The sequence below is a fragment of the Marmota flaviventris genome, chromosome 10 (assembly GCF_047511675.1).
Source record: "Marmota flaviventris isolate mMarFla1 chromosome 10, mMarFla1.hap1, whole genome shotgun sequence".
Lineage (NCBI taxonomy): Eukaryota > Metazoa > Chordata > Mammalia > Rodentia > Sciuridae > Marmota > Marmota flaviventris.
This window is the reverse complement of record NC_092507.1, coordinates 65,357,200-65,377,141: the sequence shown is the minus strand read 5'-3', so window position 1 is coordinate 65,377,141 and position 19,942 is coordinate 65,357,200. Positions and strand designations below refer to the sequence as shown.

General features: G+C 37.4%; 1 protein-coding gene across 2 annotated transcripts in view; it reads right to left on the bottom strand.

The window, feature by feature from the left end:
- Positions 1–1,210: 1,210 nt before the first annotated feature.
- Ifi44l (interferon induced protein 44 like) overlaps positions 1,211–19,942 on the bottom strand; it is a 39,059-nt gene continuing 20,327 nt past the window's right edge. For both annotated transcript variants that reach the window (XM_027935183.2, XM_027935184.3), the window contains exons 5-9: positions 7,704–7,856; positions 5,942–6,113; positions 2,606–2,706; positions 2,126–2,300; positions 1,211–1,974 (exon numbers count right to left, since the gene is read on the bottom strand). In XM_027935183.2, coding sequence (XP_027790984.2) covers positions 1,961–1,974; positions 2,126–2,300; positions 2,606–2,706; positions 5,942–6,113; positions 7,704–7,856 — 615 coding nt within the window. In that variant the 3' untranslated portion in view covers positions 1,211–1,960. The remainder of the gene's footprint in view (positions 1,975–2,125; positions 2,301–2,605; positions 2,707–5,941; positions 6,114–7,703; positions 7,857–19,942) is intronic.

Here is a 19,942-nt window from a genome sequence, read left to right as displayed (position 1 = left end):
CTGCAACACATGGCCTCACATCCAGGGCTGTGCCTTCAGGGTAAGCAGCCTGCTGCTCACATCATGCCAGGCACGAGGGGAATGACCTGCCACTCAGATGCCCTTAACGTATGTCATGTATGCAGTACTCCATGCACTTGTCCCTACAAGAGAAGTTTCTCCCTACTTAAAGCCCTCTCTCTCACCAAACTTTTCCATCTTAAATTCCAAATGGACATTTAATTCCACTGCATGCTTATATTCCTAAAACATTATAGAGCATCATTTTGCTACTATTTTCCTCTTTAGCACAAAAAGGAAACTTAAAGTCTCTACATTCATGTTCCCAGATACTGTGGTTCACAAGTTCAGTGCCTCAATGTTTCTTCCTCTTCACCTCTATAGTACTTCCTGCTATTCCTTTTCAGGATCCCTCTCTCCTACATAAAATTGCTCCACAGCTACCCTTAATACAGAATAAAGAAGCCCCACCTTCTGTCCAGATGTTTTCTTGGACTGCCTCATTCACATTGTGGAACAATGGTTAATCTTCCAACACCTTCAGTCTCTCCCAAACCACAAGGGCTGTGGCTTGTTTTGTTCCTCTGGATCATAAGGAGACAAATGTGCCTTGCATTTTATATTTATTCTTACTATATACACATAATAACTCTTCAGGTTGCCCTCTGCTTTTGTTCTCAAAACTTACTTCTGGCTCTAACTGTCAATTTCTATGACCATCCTGTTTCTAGACCTTGTTTAAAGACCCCATCTCTTCCTTTGGATCATGGCTCCCAAACATTTACTTGAGCCCAGCTTCACCTGCAGCTGTACTTTAAGAACATTCATTTTCCCTTGCCTAGATCTAAGAAATTCCAATACTCTTAATACCTAGAAATAACCAGGAGAGACTAATTTTGATTAAATATAAATTAGATTGTTAGAATATAAGTAACCATTGAAGCAAAACATTTTTGAGAAATTGGAAGAAGAGAATTATGAAGCCTTTACAGGTAAAAAAATAACTGAAAACTATTTTGGGGACTTGTTTTTCTTATTGATAGTCTTTACTGATAGTTCTAATTTTGACAGCTATCAAGAGGACTTCAGAATCATCTGGTCACTTACATAAGACAACCTTCTTATTAACTTACAATGGTAACCTTATTTGATCATTCCACTTTGGATACATGACTAGGATGGTTTGGAATTCAAATGAAATCAGGCACAGTTATCATTTGAGGAAGAAACTTTATTTTTCACAGAAATAAAACACTAATTTGTTAAGAAATACAGGCTCTTTTTAATTTACATTCAATTATTTAGAGATTCATATTTTCATCCAGAGACAAGTAAAATACTTTCCCTCTGATATTTCCATTTGTTCTCTTCAGCCTTTCATTCTCTTTGCCTTCCCTTCTATATGGAGAAATATTTAAAGTAAATGTTACTCTGGAGAGGATAGGAGAGAAGAGTTATCACGGGTATGCTTGTGTATTATCAGGTACTATGCTAAGCTCTGTGAATACAAAGAGACAAAACCCAAACCCTGTTTCTCAAAGAACTCACAATATATATAGAAAAGCAGATATCTATCTAATCACTTTATAATCAGTATTCAATGTGATCAGAACTCATATAGTTACATAAAGTGCTATAGATGAATGAGTAAGGATTTTGCCTGAGAAGGGTGAGAAAAGTGTCACAGATACTAAATTGTAAATGGTTCAGAAACATGGAGAGTAGTTTGTGGCAGGACATATCTTGGGCCACCACTTCTCAAGGATTGACCTTTGGGTTGGTCTGAGGAGTGACTGATCCTATCAGCCATCAGTTAGATGTTGTCTAGGGCAGAAGGCAAATCAGGAGCAACAGCAGATGCTGAAGAAGGACATGAACAGATGGACTGGGGCATCCCAGTCTAGATTTGTGCCAAGAGTCAGAATCCAGGCAGCTAATTTCACTGGGAGAATTTTAACAATTATGAACTTTCATCTGAAAAGAAAACAAAGGGGCAGAAATGAAGCATCTCTTCAAACACAACTGTCAGGACTAGTCAGGCCCCATCCACCCAATTTAAGTATAACTTAAGGTTTTTCAAAAAACACCAGTGCCTTACAAGAGGAACAGAAAAAGCCCAGCTTACCAATTTCCTCAAGAGGCAAGTCCTCCAAGAAGTCGTTTGCAGCCCGCAGCATCTGCCTCAGTGCAGAGAGAATCAGAACATCCTTCATAGGGTCCAGCTCCCGCTCTGAAGCATAATTTCTAACCATCAAGATATTAGAAAGAGGAATGCCTAGCATTTGGTTGATTAACATTACCTGTGGAAAAACGTATTTAAAAAGCATGTCATATTTGAAATTTGACTGGATTTTAAATAATATCCAAGAAACTGAAAAAGCCATAGCTTGATAAATTCTCTTCAGAATGTAATTATAATTCAGAAAATTATTGTTTAAAAAAAGTATAAAGTTGAATAAGCCAAGCAATTGATTCCAATCCTTTGCCTTTGGATATGTTGTGTGAACACACACATACACACACACAAACACACATACACACACACACACAGAGTATGATTCTGATACTATTACTATAATATCCAATTACAAACAGCATTCTTCACCTGGTTCCAAGAAGTCATCTTTTTTGTCATGTTTAGAAAGTTCTCTTGAAGAACTTCATCACAATCATTCACTTTAGTAAGTAAGGCTACATGTGCTACACCTGTATCAAACAGATAAATCTGTTATTTTATATCATAGACAGCAATATGTCAAACAGGTAATTAAATTGTGTGAAAGCCACTCTATGTAAGGTAATTTTAAGAACTGGAGAATGAAATATTCTCAGTAAATCTCAATATGGAGCCTGAATTTCTTCTCAAGGATAAATGTTTTTTCTTCCAACATGAAAGATCCACCTTTTTTTATTTCTTGCATACATGACAATAGTGGAGTGCATTACATTCATAATTATCCATTCACAGCACAATTTTTCTTAACTCTGTATATAGAGTATGTTCCTTTTAAATACAACTACATTTGCAATAATTGCAAAAATCTACTCTCCCATTCAAACTGTGTTCTAAAGTCGTCAACAGGAGTAATAGTGGTTGCTGTACTCGGAGAACTAAAAAACAAACAAACAAATAAACAAAAAGAGAGAGAGAGAGAGAGAGAGAAAGTGAGAAACACTGTGATCATATACCAAAGCAAATGCCTTGATATCACAGCTCCAGTAAGAATCCACTACATTCTGCCTCAAACCAGAGACTGGAGAAATAATTCATACTTGGCTTCTAAACTTACCAAAGTTCTGTTTTGCTAGCAACTGCTACCAAGGAAAAAAGGATAAAATTAACGTTTCCCAATATCAGTCAAATCTCAGGATGTCCTAAGACTCCTTTACCAGAGCTTTTAGAAATCTTGTATTTCTAATTCCTATTACTAAAATGACTGTCTTCACTTTAGTCTCTTTATGTAAGTCCCAGGTAAATAACTAGCAAAGTTAGAAAATTCTTTCCATTAAATGCAGCCAAAAAATTCTGGGCATTATACATAAATCAACAACAAAAACTGAAAGGTGGAGAGAAGACACAATGGCTAGAAAGGTTGGGAACAAAGAAACATTCCAGAGGTGGCTTCCCTAGGTTTTCTTTTCAACACATACATCCCAAATTCCCTGCTGGAGAAACCCACAACCAGGAAAGGTCAACTAGAACTGGAAAAAAAGAAAAGAAAAAAAAAAAGAATCTGGTCTCTCTAGCTAGAGCTTTAAAAAAGGGCAACCTAGCAAGATGAGTACTTTCTTAAAATGGCCACACTACTCCAGCTAAGTACTACAGAAATAACTTCAGCCCTACCCCATGCAACCACCTTAGTGATCTCAACAGAGGCTACTGGGGATTTTGGACATCCACCACACTAGCAATAATGAGTCATCCTCCTCTCTTTCTCTGGCAGTGTTGGGGGAGGCCAAGTAACAAGCTTCTGTGATGAAGGCCATATAAGAAGAAGTAACAAAGTGCCATGCCCCCCCAAGGGCCTCATGGGTTTTCCCCACTCTACTGGTGTTAAGAGGGTCTGCTAAAACACAAGGTCTAAGTAAGATCCAGAGTCCCGTAACATAATTTCTGAAGTATCCAAGATATAATTAAGAATTATTTCTCACATCATAAACCAGGAAAATTTCCACTTGAATGAGAAAAACTAATCAGAAGATCCTGATACCTAATCTGATGAAAAATATTTTTGAATTATTTGGCTAGAACTTTAAAGCACAATTATAGATACACTTAACAATCAAATAGGAATGCACTTGAAACAAGTAAAAAATAGAAAGTCTTAACAAAGAAATAAAATATATGGAAAAGAACACAATGAAAATTATAGACATAAAAAATATATTACCAAAATGAGAAAACACACTGGATATGGTCAAAAGCAGAATAAAGAATACAAAGAATCAGAGGATATGAAGATATATTGATAGAAGTTACCCACTCTAAAAAATAGCCAATAGAAACAAATAAATAAATACACAGTAAGATTATGAAAAAGGATCTAGAATTCCTGTTTTCAGAGTCCCTGAAGAATAGAGATGGCACAGCTAAAAATAATGATAATGGAAAGAAAAATTGGCTGGGAGAAATTATTTGCAAACCATATATCTAACAGTGGACTCATATCTAGAACTTAGAGATCTTTTCAAACTCTACAGTAAGAAAAACAAAAACAAAACTCAATAAATAGTTCAACCTAAAAATAGGCAAAAGCCATGAAAAGATGCTTTACTGAAGAAGAAATACAAAAGAAATAAGCACATAAAAAGGCATTTGATGTCACTAGACAAATTATAATGAGATATTACTATATACCTATTAAAAGAGTTAACATTGTTTTAAAAATTAGAAACAATACAAAATATTAGAAAAAATACAAATAATACTATTACAATACTAGTGGGAATATATATTGGTACAGTTTTACCTGAGAGTAACTCGGTAATTTTTTAAAATCTAAACATACACTTTAGATCCATGCTAGATAAATGAAAATGTGTATCTAAAAAAACTGGAAGCCATCAAAATATCTTTTGATAGATAAGGGTTAAATAATCTGTGGTATATCTATACAATGAAATATTAGTCAACAATAAAAACAGTGAACAATAAATGCATGCAACATCTTGGATGGATTTCAAAGAATATTAAGCCTAGTCAAAAAGGCTGACAGAATATATGATTTCATTTACACAACAGTCTCAAATGACAAAAGATAGTAGTGGTTGTTAATAGCTAAGCATGGTGAAGAAATAGATACTATCATGAGGGAAATGTTTGTTTGTTTTGGTTACCAGGGATTGAACCCAGAGGTTCTTAACCACTGAGCCACATCCCCCCCCCCACTCATTTTTTATTTAGAGACAGGGTCTTGTCAAGTTATTTAGGGCTTCACTAAGTTGCTGAGGCTGGCTTTGAACTCACAATCCCCCTGTCTCCCAAACCACTTGGATTGCATGCATACCCATTGTGCCCAGCTGAGGGAAGTCTTTATAGTGATGGAATAATTCTGTATCCTGATTGTAGTGACAATTACATGAATCTACATGTGATAAAATAACATATAACCATGCATGTACATTGTAATAATGTCAGTTTCCTGTTTTAGATCTTCCATATCTATAATCACATAGCGTGGGAAGGTGACCCCCAATCAAGCCACAGGAAAATAACATCAGAAACAACTATAGCCAATGTAGTCTTTAAGTTCTTAAGATTTATATATTTAAGGCTTTCCTTAGGTCAAGCCTTTGAATGAGCTCTTCGTACTATTGCCACCAAACCCAGGGCTCAGGAAATTGGGTAAAGGGTGCATGGGGCCTCTCTGTACTCTCTTTGCAACTTTCTGGACATATAAGTTATTCCAAAATGAAAAATTTTTGATATGATGAGACTCACCACATTTTAATACTTCTTCATGAATTTGTTTGAGCTTTGCTACCATTCCAGAGGAGAGACTCTTAATAGAGTTGATGTCCAAGACATAAGCCACACAGTGAATCCGGTCCTTCAGTGACGGAGAGGTGATAAAAGTAGGATGCTTGGGTGTGATTGGATTAAAGGGATTAAACTGTTATAGAAACATAAAATAACATTCAAAATTCAGCCTCCATCATTAAAATTCACCACCACTAACCTACAACCTGAAACTATCCCTCTGCTGCCCCAGCTACTCCTTCCCCACATCAATCATACCCCTTTCATTCCTCCTTTCCACTATGAACAAAATATCATTATAATATCTTTCTTATGGAAAAAGACCTTCATTCCTTTGTTAAAAATGATTATTATACACTGTATATATCGAAGTTAAGTGCAAATAACGCTTTAGAAAAAGCTAACTTAAAATTCTAACCTCCAGAAATAAATGATATTAACATTTGTTTTATACCATTTAAGACTCCTCTTTAAATATTTTACATGCTGAAATGGACTAAAGGATACAGATAAAAAGAGAGAAAATATATACTAAAAATGTCATTTTAACTAAAATGCTATAATTTCTTTGAATTTTGCAGAGGGAAAATAAACTGAAGTGAAACAAAAGAAATGTCAACTTTCAAATTAATGACTCCTTAACACAAGACAGTAATCTTTCTAATATTCATAAAATGCATTAAAAATCACAGGAGTTTGGAAATGTGTCTGGTTTTGATTATATTTCAATACTAGGCTGAACTGATTGATTCACTTCTACACAAATTTAGTTAGCATGCTCATGCTTTCTCTCATCTCCCTGCTCTGTTCTCTTCCCTGAATCTTTAAATCTTCTTTTCCCTGACCAGATTGAGAGCTCGCTAAGAAAATGAATTGTGTTTATTTAACTATGCTTTTTGCAGTAGCTGTCTTCATGTCTGGTAAAAAAACAGAGTTTTAATAAGTAATTTTTGAATGTCTAAATAAGAAGATAAAAGTTCCCAGTCAAGCACAACTGAGAGTCAATGGAGGTCACTGTTTAGAAACTGAGGCTTATTCTATCATACCCAATACCAAAAGGAAATACAATAAAGGTTAACTTTTTGAGTGTTTGCAGTGTATAAGCTCACCTAATATTATCAGCCACCCTTTGAAGTGGACACTGTTTCATACATTTAAAATGAAGACATGGAGAGACAAGTATGTTAACTTGTTTGTAGGAGCATATCTAATTAGCAGCAGAGCCAACCTTTGTATTTCTAGTATTTCTTTTTCTGTGCCTGTCTTTCACTTAGCATAATGTCTTCTAGGTTTACCCACACTGTCACAAATGACCTTTGTATATAGCTTTGTACTAGTAAATTCTAAGCACTTATGGTATAATATTTCAAAATAATGTGGTTAATTGTTCAATATATTGCCTATATGATCAAAAAAGAATAAGAAATTAAACAACAACTTTACTGTTGATTCACATAATTATAAAAAGTGATATAAACAATATCCCCATGACCTTTTCCTTGAATTGAGAGGAGAAGAGTCTTGCCTTTCAGCTTTATTTCTCAATGGTATAGACAAGAACAGCAGTGACCCTGCTTTTCTTACATGTGTACTAACTCATCTAAAGTGGTCAGTTGATATTGGAGTCACATTATGACAGTTGAAATTGTCTTGTGGGGTAAAAGTTCAATGACTAGTAGTAATGAAAATGGTTTGAAATGGCTTATAATTGAAGAAATCTTACTTGGTATCTGTCAGGAACACAGCCTTTTAAGATGTAGGGTATGTCATCCACGCACAGTCCTTCATCATCTGTCTCATCCAACCCCATCGAATCACACAACATAAATGGAAGATATTGTCCATCTTTTCCATCTTTAACAGGATATATCCTATACTGTAAAGGAGTCACATTAAAGTTCATTTTTTAACTAATATTCAAAACAGAACAATAGGAAGAACAGTGGTCTTCAAGTATTTTGACTCTCAGTTGTGCTTGACTGGGAACTTTTATCTTCTTATTTAGAACAATTGTAACACAGTGGTCTTCAAATATTTTGGTCTCAGGACCCTTTCAAAGTCTTCAAAAAATACTAAGTATCTCCAATATGAGGTTCTATCTGTAGATAATGGACATACTATGAATTAAAGTTTTAAAAAGTTAAGGTTTCTTTTAAAAAAATAGATAAAATTGTAAGTACTTATCCTGTACAACATAATGTTTTGAAGTATATATACATTGTGGAATGACTAAATTGACATATATATAGCCTCATATCATTATTTTTGTGATGAGAAATTTTACATCCCCTCTCTTAGCATTTTTAAGAATAAAAATGTTATTGACTGTAGTCACCATGCTACAGATCTCTTGAACTTATTTTTCCTAACTTAAACCTTACATCCTTTGGCCAACACACACATCTCTCAACCGTGTCAAACCAACCTTGGCCCCTGGGAACCAACATTCTACTATCTACTTCCATGAAATCAACGTTTTTAGATTCCATATCTGAGATAATATAGTATTTCTTTTTCTGTGCCTTTCACTTAGCATAATGTCTTCTAGGTTTATCCACGTTGTCACAAATGACAGGTTTTCTCCTTTGTGATCCCTGAACAATATTCCATCACGTACGTGTACTACACTATATTTTATTTCTGCATTCATCCACTGCTGTACACTTAAATTGATTCCACATCTTACCTGTTGTGAATAATGCTGTAATAAATAAGGGAATACAGATGTCTCTTTAAGATATTGATTTCATTTCTTTTGACTGTACACACAGTAGTGGATTTGCTGGTCATATCGTAGTCCAATTTTTAGTTTTTTGGGGTTTTTTTTAGGAAAACTCCACACTGTTATCAATGATTTCTGAACATTCCCACCAGCAAAGCACAAGTGTTACTTTTTCTCATTTTTACCAACACTTGTTATTTTTTGTCGTTTATGGATAGTAAACATTCCAATATAGGTGAGGTAGTATCTCATTCTGATTTTAATTTGTGTTTCCTTGATGATTAGTGATGCTGAGTACTTTTTCATATATCTGAGAATCATCTGTGTCTTCTTTATTAAGAAATACTGATTAAGGTCCCTTGCCCATTTTGTAAAGCAGTGTTTTCTTGCCTTTGAGTTATTTGAGTTTCTTGCATAATGTGGATATTAACTCCTTTTCAGAAGTATAATTGGCAAATAGTTCTTTCTGTAGATCATGTCTTCACTCTGTTGATTGTTGCCTTTGCTGTACAGATGCTTTTTGGTCTGATGCAATTCCATTTGTCTATTTTTTTTCTGTTGCCTGTGTTTTTGGTGTCACATCCAAAAAAAAAATGGCTATTCAAACCAATATCATGAAAGTTTCTCCCCAGGTTTTATTCTGGTAGTTTCATAGTTTGAGATAAAACATTTAAATATTTAACTCAGTTAAAGTTTGATTTTTTATATGGTGTGTGAAAATGGTCAACTTCAATTTTTTGCCTTGTTCATACACTTCTTCTAATATGAATTATTGAAGAGACTGTCCTTTTTCTGTTGTGTGCTTATGACACCTCTCTTAAAAATCACTGTATACATGTATGTAGACTTATTACTGGGCTCTCTATTCTGTTCCATTGGTCTATGTGTTGGTTTTTATGCCAGTACCATGTTGTTTGGTTCACTATAAATCTGCATTGCATTTTTAAGTTAGGTAGTATGAGGCCTCTAGCTTTATTGTTTTTCTCAAGATTGTTTGGCTACTTCAGATCTTTCATGATTCCATGTGTATTTTAGATTTCTTAAATTTCTGTGAAGAATAAATGGGCCTAGGTTTATGTAACAAGGACTGCATTGAATCTGCATGTCATTTTGGGTAGTGTGGTATTTTAACAATATTAACTTTCCAATCATAAACACAAGTTATCTTTCAATCTATTTGTCTTAACTTGTTTCATCACTTTTATAGTTTTCAGTTTAGAGATCTTTCACCTCCTTGGTTATATTTATTCCTACATTATTTTTAATAACTGTTGGTTAGATTGTTTTTTCTGGATTGTTTTTTCAGATAATTCACTGTTAGTGTGTAGAAATACAACTTATTTTTGCTTCTTGATTTTGTTTCCTGAATTTGTACTAAAATTCATTCATTAGTTCTAACAAGCAGTTCGGTAGTTTTAGCAGATTTTCTATATATAAAATTATGTCTGTTTACAGGAATATTTAACAACTTGCAAATTTGGCTGCTTTTCATTTCTCTCAATTCTTCTCTAGTTGGGAATTTTAGTACTATGTTTAATAAAGAAGTAGATTAAGTAAGCATCCTTACATTGTTCTAGATCTTAGAGGAAAAACTTTCAACTATCCCTCATAAGTATGACATTAGCTGAGAGTTTGTCATCTATGGCCTTTACTGTGTTCAGGTACAATCCTTCTATACCTAAATTACTCAGTTTTTATCAGAAGGGAATGTTGTATTTTTGTCAGATGCTTTTTCTGCATCTATTGAAATGATCATTGGTTTTTATCCTTCATTCTGTGATGTGTCTCATTATTTTATATATTATATATATATTGAAGTATCCTTGCATCCTTGGGATAAAGTCCACTTGATCATGGTGGATGATGTGAATGATTTGGATATATTCGTCTAAAGTTCTCTTTTCTTCTATTCTTTGTAGTTTGGTTTGTTTATTTTAGGGCTTGTTTGGATTTTGTTTTGTTTTATCTGGCTTTAGTATGAGGGTGCGGCTGACTTCATAAAATAAGTTTTGAAGTACCCTTTCAAATTTTTGGAAGCATTTGAGAAGAATTGGTATTAGTCTTCTCTAAATGTTTAGTAAAATTTGGCAGTGATCCAGCTATACCATCCTCTAGGTATTTACCCTGAAGATTTAAAGTCATCTTACTACAGTGACAACATGTTTATAGCAGTATGATTCACAACGCCAAATGATTAACTGCTTTGGTGTCCATCAACAGATAAATGGATAAAGAAAATGTTATATATACATATATACATACACACACAATGGAGTTTTATTCAGTCACAAAGAAAAATAAAATTATGGCATCTGCAGGAAAATGGATGAAGCCAAAGAACATCATGTTGTATACATATACAAATATGCAACAACATATCTCATCAATATGTACAACTATAATGCACCAATTAAAAATTGTGGAGAAAAAAGAATTCAGCATTGAAGCCATCAGGTCCTTAGCTGCTCTTTGAAGACATTGTGGACTGAATTTCCTTACTTTTATTGCATCTATTCCGTTTTTCTACTTCTAAATTATTCAATATTAGAAGGTTATATCAATGAATTTGTGTTTCTTCTATGTTATCTATTTTGTTGACATGTATTTTTCATAATAATTTCTTAGGATTCTTTGTATTTCTGTTGTGTTGCTGTACCATAAAGCTAAATTTCAAGCCCTATGTCTTAGTTTTGTGGTTACCATGTGGCTTACAAAAAAAAATCTTAATTTTTTTTATATTATTATATAACAAGTTTTTGTTTGTTTGTTTGTTTGTTGTTTTGATACTGGGTATCATATCCCGGGGCTCATTACCTCCAAGTTACCTTTTTATGTTTTATTTTTATTTTGAGTCCCTGGGTCTCACAAAGTTGCTAAGGCTGACCTTGAAATTGCACTCTTCCTGCCTCAGCCTCCTAAGTCACTGGGATAACATAACATGCACCACCATGCCCAGCTATAACAAGTTACTTTTAAATTGATGGCAATTTAACTATCATAGTCAAAAAAAGTAAAAATAAAAATAAATCCTCCTCATTTTTATTCATCTATGTTTCCACCACATCTTTTTATAATACACTTCCCTTAATAAATCATTGTACCTATTATTTGTAACAGTTTTGTCTCTTAACTTTTAGACTAAAGTGATTTACAAACCATTAAACTATTAGAGTGTTCTAAATTTGACATTACCTCCTTTTACCAGTGAGTCTTCTAGTGTTGCCTGTTTGAGTTGCTCACTAGTGTGCTTCTCTTTTAACTTCAGTAATTCCCATTAGTATTTCTTCTATGGTAATTAAATACCTCCTCTTTTATTTCCCTGAGAAAATCTTTATCTTCTCTTCATTTCTGAAGGACAGCATTCCTCATTCCTTGGTACAATATTTGTGGAGAAAGTGTCCCCGTGTCAGCCCTTAGAATACATTATCTCATTCTCTCTTCACCTGTAAGGTTTCTGCTGAGACGTCTTCTGCTAGTTGATTTGAAACTCCTTTATGTGTCATTTGCTTTTCTGTTACTGATTTCAGAATCTTCTTTGTATTTGAATTTTGACAGGTTGATTATGATGTCACAGGGTAGTCTTATTTGAATAATATCTAACTACAGATCTTTGACCTCCCTTAACTGGATAGTTATATCTTATTTTGGCTATGGAAAGGTTCATGAAACTATTTATTTAAATAATTTTATATCTCTTTATATTTATCTTTCCCATCTCTTTTTTTATTTATTTATTTATTTATTTATTTATTTATTTATTTATTTTTTTATTGTTGGCTGTTCAAAACATTACATAGTTCTTGATATATCATATTTCACAATTTGATTCAAGTGGGTTATGAGCTCCCATTTTTACCCCATATACAGATTGCAGAATCACATCAGTTACACATCCATTGATTTACATATTGCCATACTAGTGTCTGTTGTATTCTGCTGTCTTTCCTATCCTCTACTATCCCCCCTCCCCTCCCCTCCCCTCCCCTCCCCTCCCCTCTTCTCTCTCTGCCCCCTTTACTGACATTCGTTTGTCCCCCTTGTATTATTTTTCCCCTTCCCCTCACTTCCTCTTGTATGTACTTTTGTATACCTCTGAGGGTCTCCTTCCATTTCCATGCATTTTCCCTTCTCTCTCCCTTTCCCTCCCACCTCTCATCCCTGTTTAATGTTAATCTTCTTCTCATGCTCTTCGACCCTACTCTGTTCTTAGCTACTCTCCTTATATCAAAGAAGACATTTGACATTTGTTTTTTAGGGATTGGCTAGCTTCACTTAGCATAATCTGCTCTAATGCCATCCATTTCCCTGTAAATTCTATGATTTTGTCATTTTTTAATGCAGAGTAATACTCCATTGTGTATAAATGCCACATTTTTTTTATCCATTCATCCATTGAAGGGCATCTAGGTTGGTTCCACAGTCTAGCTATTGTGAATTGTGCTGCTATGAACATCGATGTAGCAGTGTCCCTGTAGCATGCTCTTTTTAGGTCTTTAGGGAATAGACCGAGAAGGGGAATAGCTGGGTCAAATGGTGGCTCCATTCCCAGCTTTCCAAGAAATCTCCATACTGCTTTCCAAATTGGCTGCACCAATTTGCAGTCCCACCAGCAATGTACAAGTGTACCCTTTTCCCCACATCCTCGCCAGCACTTGTTGTTGTTTGACTTCATAATGGCTGCCAATCTAACTGGAGTGAGATGGTATCTTAGGGTGGTTTTGATTTGCATTTCTCTGACTGCTAGAGATGGTGAGCATTTTTTCATGTACTTGTTGATTGACTGTATGTCCTCCTCTGAGAAGTGTCTGTTCAGGTCCTTGGCCCATTTGTTGATTGGGTTGTTTGTTCTCTTATTGTCTAATTTTTTGAGCTCTTTGTATACTCTGGATATTAGGGCTCTATCTGAAGTGTGAGGAGTAAAGATTTGTTCCCAGGTTGTAGGCTCTCTATTTACCTCTCTTATTGTATCTTTTGCTGAGAAAAAACTTTTTAGTTTGAGTAAGTCCCATTTGTTGATTCTAGTTATTAACTTTTGTGCTATGGGTGTCCTATTGAGGAATTTGGAGCCCGACCCCACCGACTGTAGATCGTAGCCAACTTTTTCTTCTATCAGACGGCGCGTCTCTGATTTGATATCAAGCTCCTTGATCCATTTTGAATTAACTTTTGTGCATGGCGAGAGAAAGGGATTCAGTTTCATTTTGTTGCATATGGATTTCCAGTTTTCCCAGCACCATTTGTTGAAGATGCTATCCTTCCTCCAATGCATGCTTTTAGACCCTTTATCAAATATAAGATAGTTGTAGTTTTGTGGATTGGTTTCTGTGTCCTCTATTCTGTACCATTGGTCCACCCGCCTGTTTTGGTACCAGTACCATGCTGTTTTTGTTACTATTGCTCTGTAATATAGTTTGAAGTCTGGTATCGCTATACCGCCTGATTCACACTTCCTGCTTAGCATTGTTTTTGCTATTCTGGGTCTTTTATTTTTCCATATGAATTTCATGATTGCTTTCTCTATTTCTACAAGAAATGCCGTTGGGATTTTGATTGGCATTGCATTAAACCTATAGAGAACTTTTGGTAATATCGCCATTTTGATGATGTTAGTTCTGCCTATCCATGAACAGGGTATATTTTTCCATCTTCTAAGATCTTCTTCTATTTCTCTCTTTAGGGTTCTGTAGTTTTCATTGTATAAGTCTTTCACCTCTTTTGTTAGGTTGATTCCTAAGTATTTTATTTTTTTTGAAGATATTGTGAATGGAGTGGTTGTCCTCATATCCATTTCAGAGGATTTGTCGCTGATATACAGGAATGCCTTTGATTTATGCGTGTTGATTTTATATCCTGCCACTTTGCTGAATTCATTTATTAGCTCTAATAGTTTCTTTGTAGACCCTTTTGGGTCTGCTAGGTATAGAATCATGTCATCTGCAAATAGTGATAATTTAAGTTCTTCTTTTCCTATTTTGATGCCTTTAATTTCTTTCGTCTGTCTAATTGCTCTGGCCAGTGTTTCGAGAACTATGTTGAACAGAAGTGGTGAGAGAGGGCATCCCTGTCTTGTTCCAGATTTTAGAGGGAATGCCTTCAATTTTTCTCCATTCAGAATGATGCTAGCCTGAGGCTTAGCATAGATTGCTTTTACAATATTGAGGTATGTTCCTGTTATCCCTAGTTTTTCTAGAGTTTTGAACATAAAGGGATGCTGTACTTTGTCGAATGCTTTTTCCGCATCTATCGAGATGATCATATGGTTCTTATTTTTAAGTCTATTGATGTGGTGAATAACATTTATTGATTTCCTTATATTGAACCAGCCTTGCATCCCAGGGATGAATCCTACTTGATCATGGTGCACAATTTTTTTGATGTGCCTTTGTATCCGAGTGGCCAGAATTTTATTGAGGATTTTTGCATCTAGGTTCATTAGAGATATTGGTCTGTAGTTTTCTTTCTTTGAAGTGTCTTTGTCTGGTTTAGGTATCAGGGTGATGTTGGCCTCGTAGAATGAATTTGGAAGTTCTCCCTCTTTTTCTATTTCCCGAAGTAGCTTGAAAAGTATTGGTATTAGTTCCTCTTTAAAGGTTTTGTAAAACCCATCCGGTCCTGGGCTTTTCTTAGTTGGTAGTCTTTTGATGGTTTCTTCTATTTCCTCAATTGATATTGGTCTGTTTAGGTTGTCTATATCCTCCTGACTCAATCTGGGCAGATCATATGACTTAAGAAATTTATCTATGCCTTCACTATCTTCTAATTTATTGGAGTATAAGGATTCAAAATAATTTTTGATTATCTTCTGTATTTCTAAAGTGTCTGTTGTGATATTGCCTCTTTCATCCCGTATGTTAGTGATTTGAGTTCTCTCTCTTCTTCTCTTCGCTAGCATGGCTAAGGGTCTGTCGATTTTGTTTATTTTTTCAAAGAACCAACTTTTAGTTTTGTCAATTTTTTCAATTGTTTCTTTTGTTTCGATTTCATTGATTTCAGCTCTGATTTTAATTATTTCTTGCCTTCTACTTCTTTTGCTGTTGTTTTGCTCTTCTTTTTCTAGGATTTTGAGATGAAGTATGAGATCATTTATTTGTTGGTTTTTTCTTTTTTTAAGGAATGAACTCCAAGCAATGAATTTTCCTCTTAGAACTGCTTTCAATGTGTCCCATAGATTCCGATATGTTGTGTCTGTGTTTTCATTAATCTCTAAGAATTTTTTAATTTCCTCCTTGATGTCTTCTATAACCCATTGATCATTCAGTAACCTATTGTTCATTCTCCAAGTGATATATTCTTTTTCCTTCCTTCTTTTATCGTTGATTTTCAGTTCCATTCCATTATGATCAGATAGGATGCATGGTATTATCTCTACTCCTTTGTATTGTCTAAGAGTTTCCCTGTGACATAATATATGATCTATTTTTGAGAAGGATCCATGTGCTGCTGAGAAAAAAGTGTAACTGTTTGATGTTGGGTGGTATATTCTATATATGTCAATTAAGTCTAGGTTATTAATTGTGTTATTGAGTTCTATAGTTTCCTTATTCAACTTTTGTTTGGAAGATCTGTCCAGTGGTGAGAGAGGTGTGTTGAAGTCTCCCATGATTATTGTATGGTGGTCTATTAGACTCTTGAACTTGAGAAGAGTTTGTTTGATGAACATAGCTGCACCATTGTTTGGGGCATATATATTTATGATTGTTATGTCTTGTTGGTGTATGGTTCCCTTAAGCAGTATGTAGTGTCCCTCTTTATCCCTTTTGATTAACTTTGGCTTAAAATCTATTTTATTTGATATGAGTATGGATACTCCTGCTTGTTTCCGAAGTCCATATGAGTGATATGATTTTTCCCAACCTTTCACCTTCAGCCTATGTATGTCTTTTCCTATCAAATGCGTCTCCTGTAGGCAGCATATTGTTGGGTCTTGTTTTGTGATCCATTCTACTAGCCTGTGTCTCTTGATTGGTGAGTTTAAGCCATTAACATTTAGGGTTATTATTGAGATATGGGTTGTTCTTCCAGCCATATTTGTTTATTTATGTTACTAAACATGGTTTGTTTTCCACTTTGATTATTTTCCCCCCTTTAGTGTCCTACCTCCCACTGTTGGTTTTCATTGTTATTTTCCATTTCCTCTTCCTGTAATGTTTTGCCAAGGATGTTTTGAAGAAATGGTTTTCTAGCTGCAAATTCTTTTAACTTTTGTTTATCGTGGAAGGTTTTAATTTCATCTTCCATCCTGAAGCTTAATTTCGCTGGAAACACAATTCTTGGTTGGAACCCATTTTCTTTCAGTGTTTGAAATATGTTATTCCAGGATCTTCTAGCTTTCAGAGTCTGTGTTGAAAGATCAGCTGTTATCCTGATTGGCTTACCCCTAAATGTGATCTGCTTCCTTTCTCTTGTAGCTTTTAAAATTCTCTCCTTGTTCTGTATGTTGGGCATCTTCATTATAATGTGTCTAGGTGTGGGTCTCTTATGATTTTGCACATTCGGCGTCCTGTAGGCTTCTAGGATTTGGGGTTCTGTCTCATTCTTCAAGTCTGGGAAGTTTTCTCGAATTATTTCATTGAATAGATTGCTCATTCCTTTGGTTTGAAACTCTGTTCCTTCCTGTATCCCAATGACTCTTAAATTTGGTCTCTTGATGTTATCCCATATTTCTTGGATGTTCTGCTCATGGTTTCTTAACAGTCTTGCTGAGCTGTCTATGTTCTTTTCAAGTTGAAATACTTTATCTTCATTGTCTGATGTTCTGTCTTCTAAGTGTTCTACTCTGCTGGTAGTATTCTCAATTGAGTTTTTAAGTTGGCTTATTGCTTCCTGCATTTCTAGGATTTCTGTTTGTTTGTTTTTTATAACCTCTATTTCCCTGTATAGTTGATCTTTTGCTTCTTGGATTTGTTTATGTAATTCATTGTTGAAGTGATCTTTCATTGTCTGATTTTGCTGTCTGATGTCTTCCTTGAGACTCCAGATCATCTGAAGCATGTATATCCTGAATTCTTTATCTGACATTCCATCAGCTGCAGCTATTACCTCTTCTAAAGTTGAGTTGACCTGCAATGCTTGTGGTCCTTTCTTTCCTTGTCTCTTCATACTGTTCGCGTTCCTTTCTTCTTGGTGAAACTGTTGTGCTATTGAATTTTCCCCCTATATATTTATATTGGTCTTGTATAGTTGCAAAGTCTCCCTCGCAGGCACGGGCGGCGGCTCTGCCCCTCCGCCAATTGGGGCAATGTGCCTACCACGCCGGCAGGCCGCTGGGCCTGCTCTGCCAGTCGGTAGCAGGTCCGCCGTCCTTGCAGGCGCGGGCGGCGGCTCTGTCCCTCTGCGGGCCGCTAGGCTTGTTCTGTCGGTGGTCGCCGTTCTGCCTACTTTGCAGGCGCAGGCAGCGGCACTGCCCCTCTGCAGGCCTCTGGGGCTGTACTGCCAGTGGGTCGCAGGTCCGCCTACTTTGCAGGCGTGGGGGGGGGGGGGCGGCTCTACCCTTCCTCAGGCCACTGGGCCTGTTCTGTCTCTCGGTTGCAGGTCTGACCTGTTCTGATGGTGGTCTCAGTTCCGATTACCTTGCAGGCGCGGGGGGGAGGGGGCGGCTCTGCCTCTCAGCAGGCCGCTGCTCCTCTTCTGCCGGTGGGTCGCAGGCCCGCCTACCTTGCAGGAGTGATTGGAAGCTCTGTCCCGCCGCGGGCCACTGGGCCTTTTCTGTCGGTGGTCACCCTTCCCCTACCTGGCAGGCGAGGGGGGTGGGGGGCGGCTCTGCCCCTCAGCAGGCCGCTGGGCCCGCTCTGTGTTTGGTCCCAGTTCCCTCTACTATGCCGGCGCAGGGGGAGGGGGCGGCTCAGCCTCTCAGCAGGCGGCTGCTCCTCTTCTGCCGGTGGGTCGCAGGCCCGCCTACCTTGCAGGAGTGATTGGAAGCTCTGTCCCGCCGCGGGCCACTGGGCCTTTTCTGTCGGTGGTCACCCTTCCCCTACCTGGCAGGCGAGGGGGGTGCGGGGCGGCTCTGCCCCTCAGCAGGCCACTGGGCCTGCTCTGTGATTGGTCCCAGTTCCGTCTACTATGCCAGCGCAGGGGGAGGGGGCGGCTCAGCCTCTCAGCAGGCGGCTGCTCCTCTTCTGCCAGTGGGTCGCAGGCCCGCCTACCTTGCAGGAGTGATTGGAAGCTCTGTCCCGCCCTGGGCCACTGGGCCTTTTCTGTCGGTGGTCACCCTTCCCCTACCTGGCAGGCGAGGGGGGTGGGGGGCGGCTCTGCCCCTCAGCAGGCTGCTGGGCCTGCTCTGTGTTTGGTCCCAGTTCTCTCTACTATGCCGGCGCAGGGGGAGGGGGCGGCTCAGCCTCTCAGCAGGCGGCTGCTCCTCTTCTGCCGGTGGGTCGCAGGCCCGCCTACCTTGCAGGAGTGATTGGAAGCTCTGTCCCGACGCGGGCCACTGGGCCTTTTCTGTCTGTGGTCACCCTTCCCCTACCTGGCAGGCGAGGGGGGTGGGGGGCGGCTCTGCCCCTCAGCAGGCCGCTGGGCCCGCTCTGTCTTTGGTCCCAGTTCCCTCTACTATGCTGGCGCAGGGGGAGGGGGCGGCTCAGCCTCTCAGCAGGCGGCTGCTCCTCTTCTGCCGGTGGGTCGCAGGCCCGCCTACCTTGCAGGAGTGATTGGAAGCTCTGTCCCGCCCTGGGCCACTGGGCCTTTTCTGTCGGTGGTCACCCTTCCCCTACCTGGCAGGCGTGGGGGGTGGGGGGCGGCTCTGCCCCTCAGCAGGCTGCTGGGCCTGCTCTGTGTTTGGTCCCAGTTCTCTCTACTATACCATCTTTCCCATCTCTAAAGAATCAAAATTTCTTCCTTTGAAGCCATCCCATAAGTCCCATAAGCTTCTTTATTCCTTCCCATTTTTTTTTCTTTTCTGAGAGTTTAAACAACCTATCAAGTTCACAGATATTCTGTTTGATCTATTTTGCTATTGATACTGTCCACTGGATTTTTAAAAATTTTTCAATGTATTTTTTTCAGCTTCATAAATTGTTTGATTTTTAAATTTCCAATTTCTATTAAATTTCTCATTCTGGTCACATTGTTCTTATTTTGTTTTCTTGAAATTTGCTGAGATTCCTTAGGACTGATATTTTAAATTATTTGTTCAGTAGGTCATACTTTCTATTTATTTAGGGTCAGTCTCTCACCCTAATAAATAGGGTGGTTAAAATAAAATAGTGATTTAATACTTTTGATGATAAACTATTTCCCTGATTGTT